Consider the following 17190-nt stretch of genomic DNA (forward strand, 5'->3'; position numbering starts at 1 on the left):
ACGTCATGAACCCACAAGATCAGTGTATGGCCTAAACCCAAGAAAACAAAATAATTTTGTTTTCCAGGCCCTGGAAGGGAGGGCTGCATTAGTTTCCATTTTTTGCAGCCAAGTACATTTTTTAAAGGTCAAAACTTGAATATAGAAATGTGCTGACACGTAGATACTTAGTTCTGGTTTACAAGGACATTTTTTTTTAAGCGCTTGTATGTGTATCTAGGCATAAATCAAAGCAGATCATTTTCCTTTGTATAGCAGAGAAAACTAGAAAAGTGAGAGGAAAACAAAAAAAATGCACTTAGAACATCCATAAACACATTTACAATTTTATTATGAGCGTTTTGTGTGTTTTATGGTGAACAAACGTTAAATGCTTAATTTCCTTTGCAGCCCAAAAATGCTTCTAGGGGGTAAACTAGAACTCCAGTGCTCAACCCAGACACTTTTTTGAGCTGGGTGGGTAGAAATTGTAGGTGGGTGGAAGCCCCTGAGTTGTGACCCAACTCATCAGTAACCTCCCAAAACAGCGGAGTGGTTGCTGAAAATTGCCGGGTGGTGCGCCCAGCTAAAAGTGGCTGGGGAGAACACTGAACTCTTTATGTCTCTCTCCTAAAAAATCCCTCAGCCTGCTAGAAGTTTCTTGTAACTTATGCACACAGTCACACATGTGGCTGTCCATGTACAAATTGTACCCATGCTGAAAATTAAAAAGGCATACGCCCAATAAAGCATGGATGACTATTATTATAATTATTTGACAACAGGGCAGCAGAGGAGCAAAGAGAGCAGCAAGGGATGCCAGCTGCAAGATCCTCTAAGAACAGGGCTGAGTGTACACTGGGAACAACACAGGTGCTTTTACTCCCAATTGTACATTCAGTCCCGGCTTGATGAAAGGTGTGATAAGAACAGCAGCAACACTGTGTACACACCAGCCAGCGATTGTAACCGACATGCCTGGCATTCCAGGAATAGATCACCTCTGACCCAGCCACTGATGAAGACAACCAGAGCCATTACTATCGGGGAATGAAAATGGTTCATGCGGGTCTTTTCCTATACACACAGTCATGGAAACATAACATGTCATTCACACTCCCACACTAGGAAATTCAGAATAAGCTGCAGTAAGATACTAACTCATCCGACACTAAATGCTTCCAGTAAATCCTGGATTATAGTAGGATCAGAGGGATGATGATTCTATTCTGACAAGTACAGAAAACATTAAAGTGACCCAATAAAGAAACAAAACAATGCAAGCGGCTGTTTTACAATACTGCAACAAATCAACAAAAAGAGCAAACTTAATACGACTACTACATTATAAGGTTCTCAAAAGCAATGAATCTAAGCACATTAGAAAGTAATACAAACCTTGCTTTTATTATTATTATGGTTTATGGAGTTCCTTTTAAAAATGTGCTCCCCTATACCCAATCTACGTTATTATAATCCCTTTGGCAAAACCACAAATCTGCCACAAACTCTAGTAGGCAAATGGACTTTTCCACTCCTACCAGAAGTCACTTTATAGCAGCCTTTTCTTGACCTTTTTTTTTTAACATAGGGGAACCCTTGAAAAAAACTTTCAGGTCTCCAGGAAACCCCATCTATAATTATAACCACAGCTTACAGTTCATTAGCATTGTGGTCAGTGGGAAGAATTCTTCCTATATTTAATGTACAGGAGCTGTGTAATATGTTGGCGCTATATAAATCCTGTTTAATAATAATAATAATATTATTGCTGACTATTGGGAAAAATGCCACACATACAGATTGCCAAAATGATTATTGGGGTCACCTATACTGTCCTGAAGAGCACATATTGCTCATTGAAACCCCTAGCAAACCACTGGAGGAACCCTGTTTGAGAAACATTGCTTTGGACATTCACCATCAGTAGTGAAGAGGTGTCTTCTTAGGGGTCATTCTCACAACTAGCGATTTATTGGAATTTTGTATCATTTTGTAATGATAGCACAATACCAGGACAAAAGGAATTGTATGGTTTTTTTGCAGGTCAGTGCACCCCACTCTACTGTATCGGCTGCCATTCTTGCAAAATTGTGCAGCTGGTTTCTAGCAAAATGCTATGTACTGAATTTGTAAATGTACTGATTTTCAGTGACAGAGAAACATGCAATGGAATAAAGGACTGGCAAAAGTCCAAGACGGTGGGTCAGGAGTTTGGCGGCAAGGTAAAAGCAATGAGCAGCAGCAGATATTGATGGAGGGGCAGAAGAAATACAGGGGGACCATCATGGCAGAGGAAGAGGGACCTCAACAAAGGGGTGCAAGGTTTCAGTAGGACAGGAGCAGAAGAAATTAAAAATGGCAGGTTGATTTACATGTGTACATGTGCCACAATGCACATGTTCAAAAGCACCAATCAGAACCAGCGAACATTTCACAAAAGCATGAGATGGGGCCAATCAGCATCTCTTAAGAGTACCAGTCTAAAGCCCCAGTAATTGCCTAGAGTGATCAAGGCCTAAACAGACATTGGGGGACCATTACCAGTAAACTGTACTGCAATAATTAACTGGAGGAGAAATCAATGGGGCCACAGAGCACGTAAGCTGTAAGGGAGTACATGGCAAGGATGAATCCTGTGCAAAGATGGACAAAGACACACACACAATATGGTTGTCCTCAGGTGGATAGATTACTTAAAGGACAACTTGACTAAAGTTGAAATCATCCTATAAAGTGAAATAACCAAGCAAGCTACCAACACAGAAAGCTGTTGGGGATTTTAAGGTTCCAAATTAGCTCCAGGCCAATGATGCTTAATCTGTTCAATGACATTTTCCATTAATAGTATGCGTCAAACGAATCCCATAATTGCCTCTGCCAGCTCAAGCTTTTCATTCAAGTATTCTGCTTCATAAGAGATTCTTTATTGACAGCGGACCATAAATCTGACAAACCATTTCTTGACAGACTGATTGGACTGTGGTGTGCAGGCAGCCTGGAGCTACAGGGGGTTTAAACTTTCTGCTTGTCAAAATGTCAGAAAGAAAAGGAATGCTATGGGAGAATGTAAGTAAGCTGAGCATACTGTAAAACAATAGAAGGAGGAAACTGCCCCAAGGAGCTGACAGTCTAGGGATCACTAAAAGTAAAGCAGATCAATGGAGCTTTGTATTACAGTCTCTGTTCACACATTGGAAATAAAACATGCAATGAGTCGGTCTCTGGTTACGGATCCACCGGAGATGTGGAATGTGCAGGTATCAGGTTAGATCTAAAAACACAATACTGTGCTGCTCAAATGAGGAGTATCAGGAGAACCCATTTTTTTTAATCATATATACACAGTCCATGATCAGTTATAAGTAAGAATTGCTTACTACATACTCCATGTTGGCAGTTTAATAAGCCCCGGCTTGGAATTGGAGTCAGGTCGGCTGGGCGGAGAGCAGCAGGAAGTACTTGGAAATGGTGCGAATTGTTTATGCAGCTCTAAATACCCCGTCAGCTTTTTCCTTTTTGCTGTACTACTCAGAGAGCTCATTGTTTTCATTGTAAACCAGTTTAAAGGGAAGACAATGGGTCTCATAAAAACTGGATAAAGGTGGAGGTGCTGCCAAGAGCAACCGACCAGATGCTTGTTTTTTTTAATATTCTTGTTTTTGGACAGGAATGACGACGATGAGATTCAAGGCCGCTTGATCATACCCAGCTGTTTGAATGTAAATGATTGTTTCCTTGTGGTAAGCTGTCCTACAGCTCAGCAGGAGGGGGTGGAATATCAGGACAACGTAGATGTATTTCTCCATAAACCTTGCAGCAGGTAAAGCCGTTTCTGTCTGGAGCTGTCCCTGCAATCTATGACAATATCTGTCAATATGCAGACCAATTATCGGGCAAAAAAATTCAAACAACTCCTAACTTCTATGTAGAGTCTTCAATTACTCCACCACAATCGTGGGAAATACAGAACTGCCTATCTGCAGTAATTACATAGCTGCTCCTGGTTTACATAAGAAAGCTATAAAAAGCAAGGAATCAGGACACTATTTTCTCTTCTACATCTACCTAAAGAAACAATAAAGGTGACCCTGAGAAAAGTAATTGAAGCTGGAGTCCAGGCTAAACAAATATTATCTAAATGCAAGAGCAGTGTGTATGCTTAATCTTTGTGTCTGAGTATTCCTTGCAAATTGAAGCAGTTATGTAAAATTAAAATAAATATACATACAAACATTTCTCTATGCTTTCTCTCTCTCATTTCTCTATACCTGTTGCGGGTTTAAATTTAGGGAGCTCCCAGTTTGACCCGATAATTCTGCTGCACCGAACTCCCAAACAATGTTGTCAGCCCAACCCAGGAGTTCTTCTATTCCAGCAGGGAAGAACTGAGAAGAGCTGACAACAGTCTTGGGATTCCTATGAAGAGATAATTTTCTTTAATTCAAGTATTTTTAAAAATGGATACGACATAGTTAAATGTGAATGTATTGCAGAAGTGCTAATTATATCCCTTTTTGTTTTGCCCAGTCAAACGATAACAACTAAAACTGAAAAGTTTATTCAGTGACTAGCTTCTCACCTCCCTCCACATACACCCCCACATTCACCCCCTTTCTCTAAAATGAACACGGCTGAGTCATCCCTCCCTCTTTTCTCATCGGCATGGCCATTCAGCCAAGGCAAATGTGTACATTTATATCATAGTTCCATGACAAAAGCTTGTTTTCTCCAACATTCCAAAAACATGCAGTTTAGGTTAATTGTCTTCCTCCTAAAATTGGCCTTAGACTGGAAAAATGTCATATGACTATGGTAGGGACATTAGATTGTGAGCCATTTCGAGGAACAGTTAGTGACATGACTATGGACTTTGTACAGCAGTGTGTAATATGTTGGTGCTATATGAACGCTGTATATTATTATTAATAATAATAGTAAAGGCATAACAAGAATTGCACCGACACGTCCAACCTTCCTTGCAATATAAGCCCAGATATCCAAAATTTAAAAAGAAAACTGATGGAGAACCGCTCACCTCTAACCTTACAGGGACAGAGGAAGCCACTCAATGCTTTTCTTCTATGAAACATTCTTTCACACTTAAAACCACTTCACCATATTGAACTCTGACCCCCTAGGACCCGTGTAAGCTTTACTTTTATGTATTCTAGTTAATTGCACCCCTTTCCTTCTCCCTTCAGTAGGGAGTAGCAACGTGACAATAAAGATTGCTTTTAATACCTACAATGAAATATATATATATATATATATATATATACACACACACATATACATACACACACACACATACACATATACACCAGTATGCAGAATATAGACAAAAACAAATATTTTTTTTAGTTTTTTAGTTTTTTTTAGCTGCAAAGAAAGAAAGAAAGAAAGTTTTATCCCTCCTTTTGTGTGCAACTCCCCCCACCTCCTAGATTGTAAGCTCTTTGGGGCAGGGTCCTCCCCTCCTCCTGTGTCACCATCTGTCATTTGCAACTGCTGATTAATGTACAGCGCTGATATGTTGGCACTATAAAAAATACTGTTTATGTTTTAATATTATTACTGATATTCAACAGGAGTTCTGAATAGACAAAGCTATTAAATATCAAACTGTTAAAGCAGCATTAAAAATCATTATAGGTATGAAAAACAAAGTCTTGGTGTTTCCTTACAGCTAACGACATTCACATAACTAATAAAGGAAGTATGGTAGGGTTTTGTGTGACTGCCGGAGGTTTATCCTGATGGATTTGCATCTTTATTCACTATGCCTTTATATTGTAAAACAGATTTTGCTTCACGGCAACCAGCAGACAGTTAAGTTGCAGATTACAAAAGGCAAGCGCCAGTTAAAATCTGACTTAGTCGTTATGGGAAACTTACCCCTTGGCGACTTTAAAGGGTAATAGAAAAAAAAAACTGAGTCAGAAGTATAAAGACAAAGCCTTTGTGAATCCAATTACAGGTCAAAGGGCAGAAAAGATGACTGCAGGACACTGGGTGTGCTGGAACTAAAAGCAGAATTCCCATAAACACAACAATAAATGGGACTTATCCAATTATCCCATAACTTTTATTGCTGCAATGTATTTTCAATGTGCCTTGAAGAACAGATTTATTCTACTTAAAAAGCAGAAAACGCCGATCATTCATTCAAGCTAATGCACCAAGTTCCGTAATTCACAAACAAAAGTGTTTTTCAAAAAACAATTTGCTTTCTAAATTGCTTTCTTTCACTTTGGTCGTTTAGAAGGTGCATGAAAATTTGCAATTTTTGCTTAGAGAGTTTTTAAGGATTAGTTAACAGTTTCTTTGTAACATGGGGTCGGGGGCTTAAATGAACTTTAATGGACTTTCTGTTCAACTCTTCCCAAATTTACATTTATAGCAGCCTTTGTTTTTTATTATTATACAGTATTTATATAGCACCAACATATTATGCAGCGCTGTACAAAGTCCATAGTCATGTCACTAGCTGTCCCTCAAATGGGCTCACAATCTAATGTCCCTAACATCGTCATATGTCTTTAGCACAGTCTAAGGGGGGAAGCAAATTACCCTAACTGCATGTTTTTGGAATGTGGGAGGAAACCAGAGTACCGGAGGGAGCCCACACAAACACGGGGAGAACCTGCAAACTCCATGCAGAGTCCTGGCCAGGATTCGAACCTGGGACCCAGCATTGCAAAAGCCAGAGTGCTAAGCTTTCTTGACCTTTTTAATATAGGGGGACCCTTGAATTAACTTTCAGGTCTTCAGGGAACCCTTTTATAATTACTATATCCACGGCTCACAGTACATTAGTGTGGTGGTCAGTAGGTATAATTCCTCTCACATTGCTGGCCATTGGGAAGAATGTCACCCTTACAGATAGACAAAAAGATCATTGGGGTCACTTACACTGACCTGAGAGGAGCAAACTGGTGAATAAACCCCCAGCAACCTCTGCAGGAACCCTGGTTGAGAAACGCTGAGTTATATCCTAACACAATATAAAAGGCCTGTTAGTTAGTTCTTTTCTTTTGTGAAATAATGATAATATTTAAAAACAACATAAAAAGATGCCAACACAGAATAATTTAGCACAAAAAAGAAGCCATAAAAGCCTGTGCCTAAAAAATTATCTAAAAATGCGTACTTAATGTTTCTTCTTCTCCGGCACTTGCTACAAAATAGAAATATGTTTTGCACGGACTGATCCTTTAGCAGCCCAGGTAAAATTTTGGGACTTTTTTTTTTGTCCATTATCGCTATCAATTTCCCTTTGACTCTTCAATATTTGAGAACTCCTTATGTCCACACAAACTAATTTTGTATACACAACAAACACCAGCACCACCTAACCAGTTCTTATCAATGAGGGGTTAAGTGGGAGATGGCTGGGTGTCATTATGTCATGTTTGGTTAATGATGTGTACACAACAGCTAATGAGATAGTTGGAGTCTCTTGGCTACCTATAACCCCCCCACCTTGTGTTTGTGTAAGGGGGGACCAGGTAGCCGCTAGTTGTCTCAGGTAATGCCAGGTATACAGGGATTGCTTACACAGCTAAAACACGTCTTCTTTTCTTATCTTCATGCTAAGGCTGTGTGATGCTTCATAGAGAATGTTAAAACAATCCAAACCTGCTAAATGGCAGCATAAACCTTCTATCATGTGCAAAGCAAGAAGCCGCAGGTGGCCATCTCCTAAAACAAATGCAAGTTGTCTCAAGGTTATGCTGACCAATGGTAACAATTGTAACCGTGAGCACTTAACATTACCCAAATACAGTTTCAAGCAACCATCATTCCCTCGGACAGGTAACTTGGTATTATTGATAATATTACACAGTATTTATATAGCGCCGACATATTACGCAGCGCTGTACAAAGTCCATAGTCATGTGACTAGCTGTCCCTCAAAGGGGCTCACAATCTAATGTCCCTACCATAGTCATATATCTTGAATACAGTCTAAGGTCAATTACCCCAACTGCATGTTTTTGTAAAGTAGGAGGAAACTGGAGGAAACCCACACAAACATAGGGAGACCTGCAAATTCCAAGCAGATAATGTCCTGGCCGAGATTCAAACCCGAGACCCAGCGCTGCAAAGGCCAGAATGCAAAATGACCCTTATACATATCCTAAAGTGAGCACTTTTTGGCAGGTCACATGACTGCCCGTCTTTTCAGGCACTGAAGGATGCTGGGAGGTCTTAATTAATGCAAAGAGGTTTTCATTTTGCAATGCAAGTGCCATTTTGTTCTGTATTAAAAACCACAAACCCTGGCCGACAAAAGTCATGTGACTTTAAGGAGACCGTTGGGTGTTTTTAGTAACCATGACAGGCCGCACCTATGGGTAATGGGGCAAATGAACCAAGTTTAAAGGGTCAGTGGAAAAGCAGAGTATTGGCCAGGGACAAAGCTAGACACAAGGTGAATATTGCAGCAAAAACTGCTTTTATATCCCTAATTTGACAAGATCTGTACACATCCATTACAAGGCAGTCCTACTCTTCCTGACAATTTGTTTATATATTTGCACCGGTTTCCTCCCACATTCCAAAAACATGCAGTTTAGTTAATTGGCTTCCCCAATAAACCCTGTTAGACTGTATTAAAGGCATATGACTATGGTAGGGGAGTTAAATTATGGGCTCCATTGAGGGACAGCTAATGACATGACTATAGACTTTGTACAGCGCTGTTTAATATGTTGCCGCTATATACTGGGTAAGAATCATAATGAGAGAGAGACTGCAACAGAAGTGATAATGCACAATGGGAAACAAGCAGGAACTATGGTGGGAAAGTCTTCCTGCTAAAGCAATCCAAAAATCCTGCAGATGACTCAGCCACCAGTCACTACCTATAACTAAAATATTCCATGGGTGGAGAAAACCTATGAGTATTGACAAAACAGAAGTGTACAAACCCCTGATTGGTTCTTGCACAGTTTTCATGTGCAATTGATCCCAAATATTCTGCAGAAAAATACAGCAATTGCTATGAACTTTATGAATCACAATGCAGCAAAGTGTAATGCCAAGTATGTGTGCAAAGAGCAAAGGCACCAGGAGTGGAAATGTTGCCTACATATACAAGGCACTGCTTTATACATTAGAAAGCACAACTGTTAGGCATAAGGCAATAATAAATGCCACAGACAATTGTAAACACTTGGTATGTGCATGGAGTTTGCAGGTTCCTCCCGTGTTTGCGTGGGTTTCCTCCCACATTCTAGAAACATACGGTTTGGTTAATTGGCTTCCCCCCAAATTGACCATAGACTGTGGTAAAGACATATGACTATGGCAGGGACATTAGATTGTGAGCCTCTATGAGGGACAGCTAGTTATATGAATATGAACTTTGTACAGCGCTGCATAATATGTCGGCACTTTCTAAATACTAATAATCACAAGCTGGTCCTCCAGGAAGTTGGAAATGTCTGTTTGAGCAGATCCGGATTCTACCCTTTCCTGTGAAGAAAAGCAACTCAAATTTTCATGCACAGAAAGAGTCAAAGAAAGATTTCCAGGTCTCAGAACCAACCGAAGCTTTACTCCGCATCACAATCTAAACCCCAATTATAACATCCATTCTCAGCACAGCCAACAGACACATGGGAAAAGCAAAGTTTCTGGTAGTTATCTCTATACAATTGTTGTGTTCATTGTGCAAACGCAGATAGCAATGCATCTTCCAACAATGATTGCACAGTCCACTGAAAACAATGCGTGTTCTGCTAAAGGATCAAAGGCTGGTGGAAATTGGTCTATAAGGGTTTAAACATTTTCCTGTCTGCAATCAGAAACCTTTGTTAGACCATTTAGGTTAAGTGGATAGACCATTTTATTTAAGGATCTGAACGTGCAAATCCAATTCACTTAGGAGGTAAAAGGGATAAAACACAAATCCTAAATCAAGATAATTGTTTCAAGATAAAAAGAAAAAAACTTAAGCAATAATGATGAGGAAATAAAAGACTTTCCTGATTAGATAAAAACCTGAAATTTACATTTATATTGTCATCTATTACTAATTGTATTGTTATCCACCAGCTGAGTTTTAGCAGTGACAAAGAATGTTTTTAAAGGAGTGGAAATTACAACCCTTATATGTAAATAAAAAACGTTATTTCTTTTTTTAAGTGCAACACCCTTTTTGGGAAAAAAAATAAATAAAAAAATGCAGAGGCGATTAAGACAGAATGGAGCACAATGCCTCCCAGGGTACCCAGGTCACCCATCCTCAGAGGGTCTTGGCTGCTCCATCGGCACATGCCCTAATCTGATCTGATGCATCTAATCTCACACGTGCCCAGTGAGATCGTCAATCTTTTTTCCCCATCTACGTCACCCGATCTCGCACCAGCGCAGTGCAAGATCGATGACAGAGAACCCAGAAGACAGAAGATGTCCGTGCCCGGCGCTTCCTCTGCATCCAGCCAAAGACAAAAAGCAGGGCAACGCAGGACTCAAACGAAGAAACCTCCCAATGGATCAACTGAACTGCAGGATTAAAGGTAAGTGGTTTTTTTGGGGGGTTTAGTTCCCTTTTTTAGTTTTCAGTAATTTGAGCAGATTATTTTTAATATTACTACTACACAGTATTTCTATAGCACCGACATATAACACAGCACTGTATAAGGTCCATGTCACTAGTTGTCCCCCAAAGGGGCTCACAATCAAAATGCCCTTCTTTTGTAAATAAGCCCAATACATTGAATTGTTTGCCCAAAGCCATATTTTGTTCATTTATTTCCTATTCTGTAAATTATTTATACATTTCTGCTCAATTATCAAGCAATGCTTCAATAGCTACAGATTATTATGAATATTATTATTATTATTATTATTATTATTATTAAACAGGATTTTTATAGCAATAACATATTACACAGCACTCTACATTAAATAGGGGTTGGAAATGACAGAAAAATACAGTCAGTGACACTGGAGGGGAGGACTCTGCCCTGAAGAGCTTACAATCTAGAAGATTATAAAAAACAGAAAATGGAAGAACATGACAACATGAACAAGTTCATCTAACTAATACTATGGGCATTTAAGTTGTGTAGGAGTTGTAGTTAATCAGTCAGATATTGGGAGGTTAGAAACCACAATCACATAAACCAGATCAAAGTGCAGGAGCTCTAACTGCCAAATCTAAATCATTCTCCAAGCAAAGCGTTAACCAAAGTTCAGGCAAGGGTTAGAGCAACCGACACACAACAACCCAGAGTTAATATACAGTACACTGCACGGTGTTCTCCAGCAGCAAGGAATGGGATGGAAATGCCCGGGGCCAACAGGTGACTCAGCCCCAATGTATGTAAATATATGTACAGACCAAAGGCAACTTTAACATAGCGCTCACCCGGAGGCCTCATGTGATTACAAGGCTCCAGCTGCAGAAAATCACTCAATTGGGTTTGACACGCAATAACAAAATAAAGTAGATGCAAACCCTACCTGGATAATAATAAACTAATACTATTATTTAATTCCCAAATACGTGTTCACCTGGAGGTCAACTTTAGGTGTAGGCATGCCGTCCACCATTCCCTTCTCCAGCGCTGTACAATAAATGTAAGCTCTTCTGGTCAGGGTCCTCTCCTCCTCCTGTGTCACTGTCTGTATTTGTAACCCCTATTAAATGTACAGTGCTGCGTTATACATTGGTGCTATAATAATCCTGTTAATAATAATAATGGCTTTTACATTGGCTCTAGTAATTGCCATTGGGTAGGCCTAGTTTTATATTCCAACTTTTTGGATCCTAATCCAACTTTTTTTCTCCTGAGGAACCCTTCACAACATGTCCAGGCCTTGGGGAAACCCCTGCTACAGTTTATTGGGGTTCACTGGGGAAAAAAAGCCTCAAATTGATGGCCGGTAGAAAGAATGCCCGCCTGATCACCAAAAACCAAGTGGTGTTGCCCGCAGAACTATGGAGCAATCATCAAATGGGAGATCAATCAGAAACCCCCCCAGCAACCTCTTGAGGAAACCTGCTTGAGATTCTCATTTCTAATTAAATGGAACTCTAATAAAAAAATAGTATTTCCATCATTTATTGAGAATACCTTGATTATGAATTGGAAGGGCTTTTTATTTGCTGATCGAGCACAGTGGGAGCACAGGACCTGCAGCAGATGAACAATACTTCCTATATCTTTTAGATTACAATTACAATAGATATTTCATATTTACATTAAATTCTAATTGATATTGACTGGTGTATTGCAGCGATCCAAGTTAAAAAATTAATAAATAAACCATGCAAAATGCAAACCGTTTATGGACACCAATAAACCCACCAAGAACTGAATGGGGAGATTAGACAATCCTGACCCAGCTCTAGCCTTCGAGGGCCAGGATCTGCATTATTTATATGGGAACCATGGCCCATTTGTTGCCCTCGAGGACTGGAGTAGCACAGCCCTGGTTTGGGTAGTTCCTTACAATACAAAGTTTATGTAAATCCGAATTTGATTGTACAGCCAGGTTACAAAGTGCATGGTGACTCTTGCACAACTGAAATACTAACCTGTTCACACATGGGACTCTACCTGAGAATGGAGAGGACGTACCATGGGGCAACCTGAGTGATCCAGCAAAAACAATGCCAAATAGCAAATGATTTTAGGAAATCCATGGATTTGTTGGATTATCCAGGTTTAGCCATGATCGGAAAAGGTAGACTATCATTGGAGAAGCTAGGCGATCTAGCAAAAACATTTGCAAATAATGGCAAATGATTTTAAGAAATCCAAGGATTTGCTGCATCACCCACGTTCTGCCATGATTGGAGAAGGTAGACTATCATGGGACAACCTGAGTGATCCAGCAAAAACATTTGCTCAAAAATGGCAAAAGGTTTTTAAAAAAAAAAAATTAAAGGATTTGCTGATCACCCAGCTTTTCCCATGATAGTCCATCTTCTGTAGTCTTGAAGAGCTTTAATAAATCAGGTCTAATCTGTCTTAGTCTAACTTGCTGCAGTCTGCCATAGTGAAACAATAGCAGTTGCTAGACCCAACAATCAAGATCCAGAAAGAACTCCATGCAGTATTTTCCACAAAAGATGTAGGTAGGTGGTGGCCCCTGTATCGTGACCCAATTTTTAAACAACCACCTAAAAACAGACGGGTGGTTACTGAAAAGTGCTGGGTGGTGCACCCTGCTAAAAGGGACTTGGGAGAACACTGCAATTAGACCAGCAACTACTTTCCCCAAGTTCTTTTTTTTTTGTTAAACACAAATAAACAAAACACATAAAAAAAGATTCAATTTTAAATCTACTTCAAATAATGAAAAATTGAACAGCAGACTAAACAAAAACTGTTCCCCACTGCAGTTGCCAAGAAACACAAGAACCAGCAAATGATTCAACCCACTACAAAAATTCAACACAAGCCGAGTTAGCAGAAGTTTTCTTTTCTTACGAATCATTTCTGTAATAATATAAAAGTATGCATTCAGCTCCACTCTCCTCTTTCTACACAGAGCCACAATGAAAACAAAGGCACCAAAAGCCCCGCACCAAACCAATCACCCATCCCAACAGAATCAACAGAAGAATGCAAGAAGGATAACCTACTGATAACCTCTGCCTCTCCCCCGGTGACAGATTTATAGCCCGGATTTACAAGGTTGAATCTGTGCTGGTTTATAAGAAAGAAAAGCATCCAGATGCAACATTTAATGTACAGTGCGTGGAAAGAACAAGCATGAACTAAGAGCTTGAGGATTTGCATCTGTTTTGTATATTTTGCATTATTTTTTTGTTGAAATTTTATTGAGAAACTTTCCCAAGCCTTGGGCAGTAAAGGTTAGCACTCCGGCCTTTGCAGCACTGGGTCCCAGGTTCGAATCTCGGCCAGAACACTATCTGCATGGAGTTTGCAGGTTCTCCATGTGTTTGTGTGGGCTTCCTCCGCTCTCCTCCCACATTCCAAAAACATGAAGTTAGGTTAATTGGCTTCCCCCCAAAATTAACCTTAGACTGTAATAATGATATATGACTATGGTAGGGACATTAGATTGTGAGCTCCTTTGAGGGACAGCTAGTCACATGACTATGGGCTTTGTACAGCGCTGCATAATATGTTGGCGCTATATAAATACTGTGTAATAATAATAATAATCCTTTCTAGTGGGGGGTTAAAATCCCTTGGACAAACATGAAAAACACGCACAAAGTTTTACATCAGCATCTATTAACATTCAATCAATGAGATGGAGGCAGAAGATGCCCTACCAGTCGATCTGCAAGGTGCAGGTACATGAAATAAAGCTGGCTTCATTTACATCACAAAGCTGGTAACTAGACACCATTATATTTACTTTCTGTGTAGCAACCAGGTAAAAGAGAATAGGGGTAAGACCCAGGCACCAACATACAAACACACCCTCAGGCAAAAATATGCTAAGAGATTGTCGAAACTACAGAACTTTTGCAAGTTTTCTTCCCAACACTCAACTTATTCTTCAAAAATTCAAATCATAATAAAAAATAAATCCGTTTGCGAAGCGACCAATGAGTAACAGATAATACAAAAGCTGCAATGCAATAAAAATGTGCAGATTACTTATCCATGCAGATAAGTAAAAGTAGGAACTCTGGATGACATATAGCTTATAAAGGAATGCGAAAAATGTTCTTACCGGCATCATTTTGGGTCCGTACCGCATTTACGCAGAGGATGGAGGCAGAGCCTTGAAGGGAAAGTGCTGGCGTGTTCAGGATCACACTGCTCGGCCTGAATACAATCAAAAGGAACTGAAGATGGGGGCAGGGACCTGCGAAAATAAAAAGAGAGGTCTGGGATTTAGATGTGGCTGGAAGTTTTTGTCTTTCTATAACCCTGCACAATGTGTTTATCTGGTTTCTATACATTTTTATGCCTAAATCTATAGATTTGCAAATCTTGCATTACCTTCTTAAAAATGTCCCACCATATCTACCCCCTCCTAGTTCATGGTCTGCATGATCCCCAATATTTTACCCTTTACATTTATTTGTATCAATCTGGACCTTTATCACCCAAATTCTGATTCAGAAAACACATTTTGCAGCTCTCCCGTTATCTGCACCACCTCACCCTGGCAGCCTCCCTCCTGCTGCAATCTATGAGCTAGCAATCAAGAGGTGGGCAAGCAAATGCAGATTCTAACCTTGGCATTAGAAAGAGAATTTGCATTGATAATAATAAAAAGGTAAACAAATTTAGATATTGGATGAAATTGAGGAACACTGGCTACCCTGGCTCTTGTTTTGCCCATCTTGGATATTGGTGACTGTCTCTGGATAACCTGCGCCAGTGACCACCCACCCACTGAGTGCCAACCATCTGTTCTGCCCCTCTGGTAACTAACACAGCCCCCCCACATGTAAATCTGGCATCACTTCCCACTTAAACACCCCATCACCCATCTGCTCCTCACCCACATACCTAAAAACAACAATGCCCCCTTCTCCTCTGCCCACCCACCTGCATGCCCCAACACCTGGTATGCAGCACCCTTTAAAATATATTAAGTTATATTATATATTATACTCTGTGCAGTGACTTCCATCCATCTCATACGCCTGGCATCCCCGGCTGACAAGTCCTAACACCTCTCTACCATATGTTTCCCTTCATTCCTAACACTGGCCATATACAAATCATATTGCAGATAAAGCTGAAGCATTCTATAGCAGCTCCATTTGTTATACAGTTCTCACAGAAACTGTAATGTATAGGTTACCTTTATCCTAGTTTCACCCCTCCCCCATATACCTGCAAATCCTGACACCTTCTCCTCTACAAGTCCATGCAAATACCCCTGAAAGTAACTATTCCCCCCTCAGGTTTTTTACCCCCCTCCAGAACTTTCCAATTTAAATCTAAGTCCTGGCACCTTCGTAGGAACTATCCCCCCCAAATCTAAGTTCTAAAGCCCCTCGAATCTCCCCCTGCAAGTACTGGCACCTCTCTATCACCCACCAAAATACAATGACACGCTTCTACCCCCAAAGGTAAGGACTAAAATGCTTTTACCCCACACATATACCTACAAGCACCCCTCTGCCAGCCACCTGTAGGCACCATCACCCCACTATCACCCACCGGTAGGCACTGTCACCCCTCTATTACCACCATGTGGACACCCCTCTATCACCCACCTGTAGGCACCATCACCCACCGGTAGGCACTGGCACCCCTCTATTACCATCCTGTGGGCACCAGCACCCCTCTATCACCCACCTGTGGGAACTGCCACCCTCACACACCTGTGGGCACTGTCACCCCTCTATCAACCACCTGTAGGCACCGGCACCCCTCCTGGATCTATGCTGACAGTCCTCAGTCTCCGGTAACTCCACAGCGCCCCCCACCCGCTTTACGGAGATAACACTAATTCTCCCCCTCAGCGCTCCCTCCCCTGTATACGGGGACCGGGTGGTAAATTCTGGTCTCCCCGTAACCCCAAGTTCGGTCACCCACCCTCCGTAGTGTACGGCTTCTCCCCACACAGCTTCGTCTCTCTGGACCTCCGGCTTTGTCTGGCTGAGTAAGGCGGCGCCTGTACGGGGTGAAGAGGCCGATACTACCCGCCCCTCCTCCTCCCTCTCACAAGCTGCCGCCACAAGCCCCGCCCTTCCCCGTTCTCCCGTAGAGCCTCGAGTCACGTGACTCTGCTACGCGTCACTCGAGGCCCCTTTTTGCGTCACGTATCTGTAACTAATTATGGGCTCTTCACAATGACTTAACTGTGCCCGTAAACGGTTGCCCGGACCACCCGCTGAGGTTCTGTCTAACAGACCGATATGTGTATTGCACGAACCTCTCTTAATTAGAAAGAGTTCGGGAAAAAGTAAAATGGCCGCCGCCCATTCCTTAGAAACAACACAAGTTACCATAGCAACAGCAGGTGTCAATCATCTCTCCATGACTTCCAAATCTCTGGGCTGTTTAATACAAATATTTAACTTGAAATTCTTTCTAAATGTAAATTCTGTAATAATACAAACAAAAACATAAAAATTATATATATATTGTGTATATACATCAGTGGCAGACAGCAGCGGGCCCCTGTGCAAAAAAAAAAAACTATAGGGGCCCTGAAACCCAGCCCCCCATATCCTCCATTTTTCTTTCTTGCCCCCCTCCGCCTTAACCACCCCAATCTCTATCTTTGCCCCTCCCACTTTTA

General features: G+C 40.9%; 1 protein-coding gene and 1 long non-coding RNA gene across 4 annotated transcripts in view; one reads left to right on the forward strand and one right to left on the reverse strand.

The window, feature by feature from the left end:
* TP53BP2 (tumor protein p53 binding protein 2) overlaps nucleotides 1-17190 on the reverse strand; it is a 57567-nt gene that overhangs the window by 29563 nt on the left and 10814 nt on the right. For 2 of the 3 annotated variants that reach the window (XM_072409906.1, XM_072409904.1), the window contains exons 1-2: nucleotides 16482-16608; nucleotides 14656-14790 (exon numbers count right to left, since the gene is read on the reverse strand). In XM_072409906.1, the coding sequence (XP_072266007.1) occupies nucleotides 14656-14682 (27 nt within the window). In that variant the 5' untranslated portion in view covers nucleotides 14683-14790; nucleotides 16482-16608. Of the gene's footprint in view, nucleotides 1-14655; nucleotides 14791-16481; nucleotides 16609-17190 lie in introns of those variants that run through there. The other variant, XM_072409905.1, reaches the window with a different exon arrangement.
* LOC140329556 (uncharacterized) overlaps nucleotides 15960-17190 on the forward strand; it is a 10512-nt gene continuing 9281 nt past the window's right edge. Inside the window, exon 1 of the long non-coding RNA XR_011920509.1 lies at nucleotides 15960-16012. This is a non-coding gene — a long non-coding RNA (uncharacterized lncRNA). The remainder of the gene's footprint in view (nucleotides 16013-17190) is intronic.

This window comes from Pyxicephalus adspersus, chromosome 4 (assembly GCF_032062135.1).
Source record: "Pyxicephalus adspersus chromosome 4, UCB_Pads_2.0, whole genome shotgun sequence".
NCBI classification, from domain to species: Eukaryota; Metazoa; Chordata; class Amphibia; order Anura; family Pyxicephalidae; genus Pyxicephalus; species Pyxicephalus adspersus.